The sequence below is a fragment of the Emydura macquarii genome, unplaced genomic scaffold (assembly GCF_026122565.2).
Source record: "Emydura macquarii macquarii isolate MOO-44397 ecotype Brisbane River unplaced genomic scaffold, CSIRO-AGI_Emac_v2 contig_554, whole genome shotgun sequence".
Classification (NCBI taxonomy): Eukaryota; Metazoa; Chordata; order Testudines; family Chelidae; genus Emydura; species Emydura macquarii.
Genome location: NW_027130691.1, coordinates 7,540,562 through 7,552,566, shown reverse-complemented (window position 1 = coordinate 7,552,566; position 12,005 = coordinate 7,540,562). Strand labels below are relative to the sequence as shown.

General features: G+C 50.9%; 1 protein-coding gene across 1 annotated transcript in view; it reads right to left on the bottom strand.

The window, feature by feature from the left end:
• Positions 1-710: 710 nt before the first annotated feature.
• DNAH10 (dynein axonemal heavy chain 10) overlaps positions 711-12,005 on the bottom strand; it is a 94,084-nt gene continuing 82,789 nt past the window's right edge. The window contains exons 73-79 of the mRNA XM_067539936.1: positions 11,786-11,957; positions 11,343-11,474; positions 10,839-11,050; positions 10,578-10,745; positions 10,034-10,214; positions 1,699-1,844; positions 711-1,204 (exon numbers count right to left, since the gene is read on the bottom strand). Of these exons, the coding sequence (XP_067396037.1) occupies positions 1,058-1,204; positions 1,699-1,844; positions 10,034-10,214; positions 10,578-10,745; positions 10,839-11,050; positions 11,343-11,474; positions 11,786-11,957 (1,158 nt within the window). The 3' untranslated portion in view covers positions 711-1,057. The remainder of the gene's footprint in view (positions 1,205-1,698; positions 1,845-10,033; positions 10,215-10,577; positions 10,746-10,838; positions 11,051-11,342; positions 11,475-11,785; positions 11,958-12,005) is intronic.

Here is a 12,005-nt window from a genome sequence, read left to right as displayed (position 1 = left end):
CTTGCCTATTTCCCTTCTTCTCTCCCCTCCCCTTCCAATTCCAAATACAGAGGAATATGTTTACTCAAAATCTGCATTTGAGTTTTTAACTCCTGGAAAAGAACACATAGGTCTCTTAAGTCTGTGGGAGTTAGCCTCAACGTTTATTCTTGCTTTGTTGTGCTATGAATCTGCTTAATTCCTATCTGATAAAACATACGCCAAATAGGGGCAAATAATGACTCCTAAATGCTGGTAGGTCTATGATGTGCCTTTACCAACTCCAAAATACAATACTTGTTCAACCTAATAAAAGAACCACCTTCTTAGGAGAAGTTGGAAGTAGGTACTTATCCTCTACACGCTGAACACATCATAGACCGGCCCATGCTCTGGAAAGTAGTAATCCAATGTTCCATCTATGGCTGAGTCTAAAGTTTGCAGAAAAGTGTAAGATACCATGATATGGAAATTAAATCAACAGAGTCTGTGGTATTACTGAACAATCCAGCTCCTTGTCTTGTGAGCATGGAAAGCATCTTCTAAAGAAAGACAGTAGGAGGGATGCAGGGGGAAATTAAAAATTTCTTATACCAACCAATCACAGTATTTGTGTGTGAGATTCTTTTGTGAGTGTTACCTAGATTACACAGCCAATGCACAGATTGCATTGACCCTGTTTTGATTGTTTTGTTTTAAGAACTCTCCAGGTTGAAAGACTAAAATCCTCTTTATTTTTCCAAGGTATAGAAAAAGTTAAATACAAATTAACATATGGTTAAAATCCTTCTTTAAACATACATACAGAATTAGCTATAAATTAACAAACTGCATGGTGCTTTGTGTTTATGAAATCGTAGGATTGACTATTTCCTAAGACATTGTAATGTCTTAGGAAAAACTGCTACACATACTTATTTTGAAAAATGTCTCTGGACCAGTTTAAAATCAGTAGAATTCCCCCAGAAAACACAAGGCCCAAAAAACTTGATGCAGTGCTTCTCGGCTTGATTTGGTAAGTTGTTCTCAGCTTATCCACCAATGCACTTTGGATGTGGGTAATGGAGTGTTTAGGGTGTCAATCGGAGTTCAAAGTGAGACAGACTCCTTGGAGCACCCAATGGGAAATATGCTTTGTGGTTGAAAGATCAGCTTCAAACACTAAGCCAATGCCCATAGCATTTCTTCTCATAGAGGTTGTGTACACAGGCGTCCGGAATGTGTTCTAAAGCAAGAAAAGAACAAGTATTGTTTGACATACAAGGGGGGATGACTCAGCAAACCTGCTCATGCATCTGTCTGCAGTGGAACTAATCACATGAATAAAGATCCTTACCAGGAGTCAGGGTTTGCAAAACTGAACCCTTTAGTAAAGGTGATATAAGCAGTGTGCAGCCACTATTAGAATCCTAAATGTCTGATATTAAGGCTACCTTAATTTAAATCACTGGCTGGGACAGAAAGGGTGATGGTAGTGTATGAACTTCACCAATTTTCATTTCATACAGTAATCCTAATTGGTTAAAACTAAATGAGTCATCAAATGATACCACCTAATTGCAGAGAAATCTAAGTTGGGGAGACAAAAGGGATGCCTTGTATATTTCAGACAAAGTCATCTCTAAAGCAGTATTGTTAAGACAATCACATGTATGTGCTGTTACCTGTGGTAATAGTAAAAGAGCCTGTCAATCCATCCCTGAGGGAAGATTTTCATACCTGTAGTTTGAGCCGATGTGCTTCGATAGGAATTATCTTTAGAATAGGTAAATCTACAACCAGGACTTTGGGCTTGCTCCTGGCAAGACAGCAGTTCTCAATATCCCAGTCTGCTCCTTCCAGATACAGACCGGAAACAAAGCATCCTGCAGCAGGTAGAAAAGCAATATCTTGCTAAATGAATCTATTTGAAAAGGATTCTTTTGTATAAGGCACATTCTCTCTGGACTGGCCAGACCTTGTTACAATGGGTTTACAGCAAACCTCAGTGCACTGAAATACTGAGACAACTTATGGTGACAGGCACAAGCCAATTTCATGCAAAGCAGTTTTTAAAATTAAAATACCTTCAGTTACATTATCTAGGCTAAATGTTTTTAAAGGAGCTCCAACTTCAGGGCATAAACAAGCCACTAATTGTCTGGGGCAGGTTATTGCATAGCACCTCAACACCTTTGTACATCTGTCAAGGACAGACAATGGGACATGGTGAACCCTAGGCTGCATTGGTTCAGCACTTCCTATGGCTTTGGTGAATTAATACATTCATAATTAGCTTAGTGAAAATGAAAATGTTGATAGAAAGGAAATGAAACTACAAAAATGTTCCCCCCTTTGTTGACCAGTAATGATAATTAACTACTGCTCCACCAGCTTTCTGTCCACATGTCCTTATATTAAGTACTAGACCCTTAGCATTCCTGTCAACTAGGTTCTTTTACTGAGGAAGAAGCTGAGGTAGAGATTTCATACTTGCCTAAGGTGAAAAAGATAGCTAATGGCAAAGCAATAAAGGGATTGCAGGAGTCCTGACTCCCGGCCCTCTGTTCTAACTCCGAGGAGCTACATTTGCAAAGGCACTTAGGTGCCGTTACTAGTCACTCTTATTTTTTACTAAACATCACTATTATTCACTAACACTCACTGAGGGCCTAAGATTTTCCTGTAAAAGATCCCTAGGTACCTATGTTTTCGCCTCTGGACACATGCAGTGCTGTGTCCCTCTAGGCATCCAGAGTCCTAAGAAAACAAGGTTACTTACCAGTAACTGTTGTTCTTTGAGATGTGTTGCTCATATCCATTCCAATTTAGGTGTGTGCGCGCCCCGTGCACAGATTCCCGGAACCTTTTTCCCTAGCAAGCCCCGCAGGGCCAGCTCAGGCGCCCCCTGGAGTGCCGCGCTCATGTCACGGTATAAAGGGCGCTGCTGGCCCCGTGGGCCCCCAGTCCCTTCTTTCTGCCGACTCCGACAGCGGGGATGGGGGTGGGTTTGGAATGGATATGAGCAACACATCTCGAAGAACAACAGTTACTGGTAAGTAACCTTGTTTTCTCTCTTCGAGTGATTGCTCATATGCATTCCAATTTAGGTGATTGAGTAGCCATACCCTTGGAGGCGGGTAGGAGTCAGACGAGCGGCTCTGCTCAGCACAGCCCTGCCCACCGCTGCATCTTCTCTCGCCTGTTGAACAATGGCGTAGTGAGTCGTGAACGTATGAATTGATGACCAGGTGGCTGCCCTACAGATATCCTGCAGTGGCACGTTCTGCAGGAAGGCAGCCGAAGAGGCCTGTGCCCTGGTCGAATGTGCTGTTATCACTCCAGGTAGTGGCACTTTCGCTTGCTCGTAACAGAGCTTAATACATGATGTGATCCAAGAGGAGATTCGCTGGGTGGAGACCGGGGAGCCTTTCATCCGATCAGCCACTGCTACGAATAGCTGTGTCGATTTGCGGAAGGGTCTTGTTCTCCACGTAGTGTGCCAGGGCCCGCCCGACATCCAACGAATGCCATCTCCGTTCCTCAGCCGAATCGTGTGGTTTCGGGAAAAAGACAGGGAGGAAAATATCTTGGTAACAGTGGAATTGGGACACCACCTTGGGAAGGAAGGCTGGGTGGGGGCCTCATCCTGACCTTATCCTTGTAAAAAACAGTATAGGGGGGCTCCGAAGTTAGTGCTCTCAACTCAGAGACCCTCCTGGCTGAAGTGATGGCCACCAGGAATGCTACCTTCCAGGAGAGGAGTAGCAGGGAGCATGTCACCATGGGCTCAAAGGGGGGGTCCTGTCCACATGGTGAGGACCAGGTTTAAATCCCAGGGGGGGGGGCAGGGTCTCGAACCTGTGGAAACACTCTCTCCACCCCTTTCAGGAATCTAACTGACATGGGGTGGGAAAACAGCGACCGTCCCTCCATCGGCTGGTGAAAAGCCGAAATAGCTGCCAGGTGTACCTTCAAAGAGGCCAAGGCCAGGCCTTGGAGTTTAAGACTTAGAAGGTATCCTAGAATCACCTGTATGGGCGAGCAGGTAGGAATAACACCCCTGGTCTCTGCCCAAGTCGTAAAGCGCCTCCACTTCGCCCGGTACGTAACCTGCGTGGCGTCTCCAAGCTGTCAGATGGAGGGAGTCCAGGTCCGGGTGCAGAAGGCGACCCTGGTCCTGGCAGAGTAAGTCGTACCGGGTAGGGAGTGTGATCGGCGTAGCAATGGATAGGTCGAGCAGTGTACTGTACCAGAACTGCCTCGGCCACGCCGGGGCAATCAAGATGACCTCCGCCTTGTCCCTCTTGCTCTTGAGAAGGACTTGGGGGAGGAGAGGGATGGGGGGAAAGGCGTACATCAGGGACCCCGACCATTCTATTAAGAACGCGTCGGACAGGGAGCCCGGCTCGCGACCTCTGAGTGAGCAGTAGCTTGGGCACTTCTTGTTTCGGAAGGATGCGAAGAGGTCCAGAAGGGGAGTGCCCCACACACACGGCAGACTGAAGTCACTACCTCGTGGTGAAGTGACCACTCGTGTCGGGGTGAAAACGACCTGCTTAAGCGGTCTGCCTCGTCGTTTCTGATCCCCGGGCGGTGAGAGGCAAAGATATGAAAATTGTGTCTCACCGCAAATTCCCATAGACCCATAGCCTCCTGGCACAGAGCCGGCCGAGGAGCGCGCGCGCCCCCCCCCCCCCCCCCCCCCTCCCCCCGCCTGTTCATGTAGAACATGGCTGCTGTATTGTCTGTGAGGATCCGGATGCCCGCGCCCCTCAGGAACCTGAGGAAGGTTTTGCAGGCCAACCAGACTGCTCTGAGCTCTCAGACGTTGAGCTCTCTCCTCCGGTGACCATGACCCTTGGGTTCTCAGGCCTCCGCTGATGTGGGCTCCCCATCCCATATCCGAGGCGTCTGTGATAAGGGTCACGGATGGACTCAGGTCTCTGAACGGAACGCCATTGAGCACCTCTCTCGGGTCCCTCCACCAACTGAGGGAGGACAGCACCTGTGGGGGAACCGTGACCACCTTAGTCAGTGAGTGTCTAGAGGGTGCATAGGTAGATGCTAGCCATGCTTGCAAGGGCCTTAGCTTAAGGCGGGCCAGCCTCACCACGTACGTAGAGGCTGCCATATGTCCCAACAGCTGTAAACAGCGTCTGGCTGTCGTCATAGGAGACGTTTGTAAGGCTGTGATCAGGGATACCATTGCCTCAAAACGCGGCCGAGGGAGAAACGCTCTGGCCTGTATGGCATCCAAGGAGGCCCCTATAAAGTCTATACGCTGCACCGAGGCGAGCGTGGACTTCTGCTCGTTAATTAGCAGGCCCAGTCTGGTGCATGTAGCGCAGACCAGCTCTAGGCTGTGCTGCACCTGCTCACACGATCTACCCTCGATGAGCCAGTCATCCAAGATGGGAAAGATCTGAACCCCCTTACGGCATAAGTGTGCTGCCACTACCGCCATACACTTAGTAAAAACTCTTGCGGCTGAGGACAGGCCAAAGGGTAGTGCTGTGAATTGGTAGTGGCCTCCCTGTACCCTGACTCTCAAGAATCTCCTATGTCCTGGCAAAATGGAGCTATGGAAATAAGCGTCCTTTAAATCGAGGGCAGCGTACCAGTCCCCTGGGTCTAGGGCCGGAATTATGGAGGCAAGGGATACCATGCGGAACTTAGTCCGTCTGATATACTTATTCAGACGACGACGATCCAAGATGGGTCTCAGACCACCATTGGCCTTGGGGATCAGGCAGTATCTAGAGTAGCAACCCCTTCCCCTTTCCGTCTGCGGAACCTCCTCTACCGCACCAAGCTCCAGGAGAGAGTGGACCTCCTGTAGTAGGAGCTGTTTGTGTGTGGGGTCCCCCATATTTGACGGGGTAGGAGGGGATTCCGGAGGAGAAGCCGTAAACTGCAGGGCGTATCCCCTGAGGACGACTCCCAGGACCCAACGGTCCGTCATGATTGCCTCCCAAGCATGATAGAATGGCCGAAGCCTATTCGCGAAGGGTTGATTATGACCCAGGGGGAAGGAAAAAGCGCCACCCTCACAATCGCTGTCAAAAGCGTTTATTACCATTCACGCCACCAGTTTTTCCTCCCTGTTGCGCCCGCGCAGAGGAGCCTCGCCGATCCCGGTGGTTAGGCCCTCGAAAGCGGTCCTGTCCCCTCCTCTGCTGAGTGGGTCTAGGGGCTGGCCTGGGCGGGGGAGGTGGCTGGCGCTGAGGCTGAGGGAGAGACTGGCGTCTTGCTGCTTGAGGGGTGCACAGCCCTAGGGGCCTCAAGGTGGACCTAGAATCTTTGAGGGCATGCAACTTCTCATCCGTCCTCTCCGAAAAGAGGGCGGATCCCTCAAAGAGGAGGTCCTGAATGGCCTGCTGGACCTCCACTGATAACCCCGACGCCTGCAGCCAAGAGCAGCAGCGCATAACTATGGCCGAAGCCATTGCCCTGCTTGCGGTGTCAGCCGCATCACTGGCCGCCTGCAAAGCCGCCTGGGCCACGGCCTCCCCTTCCTGTGTCACCGTGGCCAGGTCTGCTGCCTGGTCCAGGAGAAGGGCAGCAACCAACCGCTGTAGTGAGACCCATAGATTCTGGTTATATTTGCCCAAGAGGGCCTGGTGGTTAGCCACCCTCAATTGAAGGGCCCCCGTGGCGTATACCTTGCGGCCAAACAAATCCAATTTCCTCGCCTCCTTATCTTTAGGGGTAGTCCCCTGACCGCCCTGGCGATCCCTTTGATTCGCCGCATCGACTACCAGGGTCCCAGAAGCCGGGTTGGCTATAGAGAAACTCAAAATTCTCCTTAGGCACGTAATATTTTCTCTCTGTTCCCTTGGATGTTGCAGGAACAGAGGAAGGCGTTTGCCATAGGGCCTTGGCAATACTCATGACCCTGTCATGAACGGGAAGGGCTACCCGTGAAGGGCCTGAGGACCCTGACGGGCCGAACAATGGGTCGTCCTCCTCGGACATCTCCTTAAGCGGTAGCCCCAGCTTATTCGCCACCCGCTTAAGGAATTCTTGGTGCGCCCTAAAATCAAAGAGGGGCGTCTTATGGTCCCTGGAGGTGCCTTCATCAGGGGATGAAGAGGAGGACAAGGGGAGAGGCCCTGTAGATGGGCCTTCCTCAGGGTCTGAGTCCCCATCAGAGGGAATGGGTGGTGGCAACTGTGAGGGTGGAGGAGGAGACTGCACCACCGCAGAGTGGAACGAGTCAGCACCCTGAGTCTGCTGAGCTGCCCACAGACCCCAGTATGGCCAGTGCCAAGGTCCCGGCTGCCACCCTGGTACAGGCAACTGCACAGCATCCCCCTTGTGATCCCGGCGCCCCGAGTCTCAAGACCGTCTCTTATGACGCCTTTGCGGGGAGCGGCTTCATGAAGAGGAGGAAGAGTAGCGCCGATGCCTATGATGCCTCCTGGATGAGGACCGACTAGACAAACCAGAGGATTTTTTCCGTCTGTGGTCGGACCGCTTATGCCTGCGTTTGCCGCCACGGGAGCAGGAGCGGTGGCTTTTACGGCTACGTGTCGAGGATCTCGACCGTGAACGTTGTGCTGCTTCCAGCGCGAAGCTTAGTGCCGAGGCCGTCGGGACAAGTGCATGCCTCGTTACCGATAGGCTCGGTGCTGCGTAGGCCGGTGCCGTCAGGCTCGGTGCCGCGTGGGCCGGTGCCGCGTGGGCCGACGGTGCCGTCAGGCTCGGTGCCACGCAAGACGGTGCTGGTGTCGCCGGTGCCGTCAGAGGCGGTGCCGTCGGTAGCGGTACCGGTGGGGTTGGTGCTGAAAGCCCTGGAGTCATAGGCATGGACGGCGTCGACCACATCACGGAAGGCTGCTGCCCCGATGGACCTGGCAGCATCGACCAACCCGGTGCCGGTGCCCCCACGATAGAGGACGGGACCGATACGGTCGGTGCCCTCTTGGAGGGGGTGTCCCGAACCTTGCTATGGCGCCGCGCCTCTCCACTCTCGGGAGGGCTCGAGTCCGACTCCTGAGTGGTACTGGAGTCAACTCTGACAGCCGAGCGCCCACTCTTTGTGCCTCTAGACCACCCCCGGTGCCGCGGTGTCGAGGCGCTCGACGACCTAGAGTCGGAGCTCGGAGGGGATGCGCTCTCCCCCCTCCGTGACCGTCTGGGTGAGGGTTGAGACCGTTGGTTCCTCCACCCACCGGGGCCACCCAGCGCGGGTTTGCCCCGAGACGCCGGTCCCGCGCCCCTCGGCCAAGGGAGGGACGGAGGCGTGGGCAAGGTCATGAGGGCCCTTGCCGCATCCAACGCCTCCGGCGTCGACGGTCCTTGTAGAGGCTCTCCCCCACCTTTTAGAGTCGGGGGAGGCTCCCTACGAGGAGACACCGGTGCCGGAGGAACCTCCACGGCACGTGGCTGGGATGTCTCCTTCTCCTCTCCTTGCTTCCGGGAGGAGTCCTTGGAGGCGGTGCCAGCGGTCTTGGTCTTCTTCGGCACCGAAGGGTGCCGGCGGTGCGCTCTGCACCAAGCATAGACTCGGTGCCGGTGACCTGGACGGCTCGGACACCGGTCGGAGCGCTGCTTCCATGAGAAGTGACTTCAGCCTCGCATCCCGTTCTTTTTGGGTGCGGGGCTTAAAGGACTTGCAGATCCTGCATTTCTCTCGTCGGTGCTGCTCTCCGAGACAACGGAGGCAGCGATCGTGGGGGTCACTAACAGGAAACTGCTTTGCACAGAGGGAACAGCTCTTGAAGCCCGCGAAGCCCGGCATGGCTCCGGTCAAAAGCCCCTAAGGGCCCTTGAACACAAAGTCAGTGGCTTCAGCTAACTGTCCTTGACTTCAAATAACAATAGTTCTTCCAAACAACTGATCTCTAATCTTCTAATCGATGTAAATAGCTAGGGACTGCTGCTTGCAACGGCAAGTGGCAGAAGTTCCAGCAACCGTCAGAGGCAGAAAGAAGGAACTGGGGGCCCGCGGGGCCAGCAGCGCCCTTTATACCGCGACATGAGCGCGGAACTCCAGGGGGCGCCTGAGCTGGCCCTGCAGGGCTTGCTAGGGAAAAAGGTTCCGGGAATCTGTGCACGGGGCGCGCACCCACCTAAATTGGAATGCATATGAGCAATCACTTGAAGAGAGAACCAGCGTGATTCAGGTAATCCACTGAGTTTGCCTGTGTGGCCTTGAGCCAATCGGTGAGCTCAGAGGCCACCTAATACCACACACCAGGGGGAGAGGAAGCCCTTCCTTGTAATTTGTAGCCCAGTGATTAGGATACTCACCTGGGATGTGAGAGTCCCCTCCCCGCCCCCCCCCCCCCCAGGAGAAGGGATTTGCACAAAGCTCTGCCACCTTTCAGATGAGTGTCCTAAGCACGGAGCTAGTCTGGGGTGGGATTCGCTCAGTCTGGCCTTTTGAAGCAGTTCCACTATGTATAAATAATGAAAGATGCAATGGAGGGGAGAGCATGAGAAAATACTAGAGGCTGGTAGGTAGGGCTCTCACTTGGAAGATCCGGGATCCAGTTCTCTGCTCCAATGACTTTTATACAAAGTGCAACAGCGTCAATCGACACATCAGCCTAGCCTATGTGCAGTGACACAGTGGTGGGCGACTTCTGGTCGAAGCAGGCAGAGGGGGGACTTGAACTGCAATCTCCCAAGTCCTAGGTGAGTACCCTCACTACTGGGCTAAAAGGTGTTCCGCCGCCTCCATTTCTTGCAAGAAATACATTAGGCATCTGACTCCAGGAGAGGGTTCAGCTGCAGAACATAGCACTATCTACTTCCCTGCAACCTGGATTTAGAGATGGGGTTACGCCCCCCCCCCGCCCCTGCCCTCCACAATGAAGTGCTACAGCAGTGCCATTGTCACATTTTAAGTATAGACAAAACTTAAGTCCCATTTCTGCTGAATGCCTTGGCACCAATTTCTTTCACTGAATGGTCCTGCAGGACAAACAAATCCAAGTTCTTGGCAGTAAAGGTATAAGTTAAAACAAATTAACACTCATTATCTTTACCGGCTCGTTATAAAATAGCCATTGTGTTTGCAGCCCAATTAACAACCACTTTCTCAAACTGCATTAGAAAGTGCTACCTTGCCCAGGGCGCTCAGTGACTTCCTCTGCAGTACCGTACTGGGTCACTTGTGTGTACAGGGTGGAGCGATCCAGTGGCCAGCCATTTTTCCGACAGGTGGCTTGAACAAGAGCTGTGAGATAAGACTCTGGAATATGCAGTCCTGAGAGCCACATAACATTTGGTTCGCCCTCATTAACCTGGAATCACAAGGGAGAACTCTTTCATTGTGAACAGCTCTGGTCCATGAGGAAACTGCCAGCTTCTTATTCAAAACTAGGGGAGTCAGTGCTGAGCGCCTGCAGCTCTCACTGACTTTAAATGGAAGCTGCAGATGCTAAGCATCTCTAAAGTTTGGCCACTAACGCGTATCTATCACTTAAGTAGCACAGTGCAATGATACAGTAGTGTCACCATGTACACCATTACTGAAACTGAATGACTTTGTTTCTAGTGGCTTTCAGTTAAAGCATTTTGTGTTGTGTTGAATCCTATAGACTGACTCTCATTTGGGCAGTAAATAATGCAGATACAGAAGAGGATTTCGCTGTTCTCTTACTCACCCAGGATGTGTACTGGTTATACCTAGTCCTAAAGTAAATCATCCAATTTCCAAGTGTTTTTAGCGTGTCAGGCGCCAGCTTTCTCCAGATGCTAGGGATCTGTCCATTGAAGAGAGCACGAGCCACTTCATCCAGTTCACTGCTCATTCCAACTTCCCCAGCCAAGGCCTGGTGAGAAAATTTGCAGAGACAAAATTTAGGAATTTCAAAGCTCAGCAGTTTTAAATCAGGCGGATTCCCTTTGAAACGCAATATTCTTACTCGTTGTAGTTCAGCCAGTGATCTGGACATGCGAATGATCAGTTTGTTAAAACGTTCCAATTCCTGCAATAACACCACGGTTGTAGGGGAAATTTCCATTCCTAAAGTCTTTCTTATCTGGTCAAGATCAAATATTTGAGGCATCTTGTTTTCTATGTCCTTTGCAACCTGGCCAATATATTCATCTCGACTAATTCCACTACTAGATTCCCCTGAAATGAAAACAGTTTAGAGAGCACAAATAACTTGAATTTCAAGTCTACATTTATAGCACATGAATTCAAACTTTTCCTATGGATTTTTAATACGAGCAACTTCTGGTTCCCCTCCTGCAACATCTTGCACATGGGCACATGGCCGTGCTCACACAGACTCATCCTGAAATTAATGGCCATGCAGACACAACAGGCTGCCTATGTGCAAGACGATACAAGACCAGGGTCTTAGCCATGCATGATTTACTTTTGGTTTGCAAGACCTGTACGCTAGGTGACAAAATCATACCTGTTTGAGGTTGCAGCTCAAGAAGATGCGACCACATATCACGAGCTGCCTGTGTGTAGTAGCCGATCTCAGCATTGGGATGAAGACCAAACACCTCCGGGGTATTAGCAAGTGGCAGAGACTCTAGCTCCTCTACAACACAAAGGGGGATGAGGGTCATCAAACCACAGTGTATTGAGATAGAGCTACCAGCTCGCCTTGTGTCAAGGGTGTTTAAAAGTAAAGCAGGTATTAGAATTGTAAACAAGTGTAATGAGCTGACCACTAGCGTCTCACAGAAGGAGGGTTTGGACTTATTAACCAATGGAACAAAATCATTTCAATCGCTGCCCACGATGGCTAGCTGAGGTTTGCTACGCCCTTTCTATAACAATAGAAAGAAAAACATATTGTAGGTAGAATTTTTAAATACTAACTCGCATGGAAGGAAAAGCATTTCTTACCAACAAACTCGTCCTTTGAGTTCCCGGCGGGGATTTTATAATCAACCTCTTCACTTTTATAAAAATGGAATGGTTGGAATGTGTCAAATATGAAATCCCCTAAATACTCATCCATATATATGGTCAGAATGCGCCGATCAAAGCTGTCAATTGCACGCCCACCATACATGACCTAGAAAGTAGTGACATTATTTTTATATCACACACTTACGTGCAACAA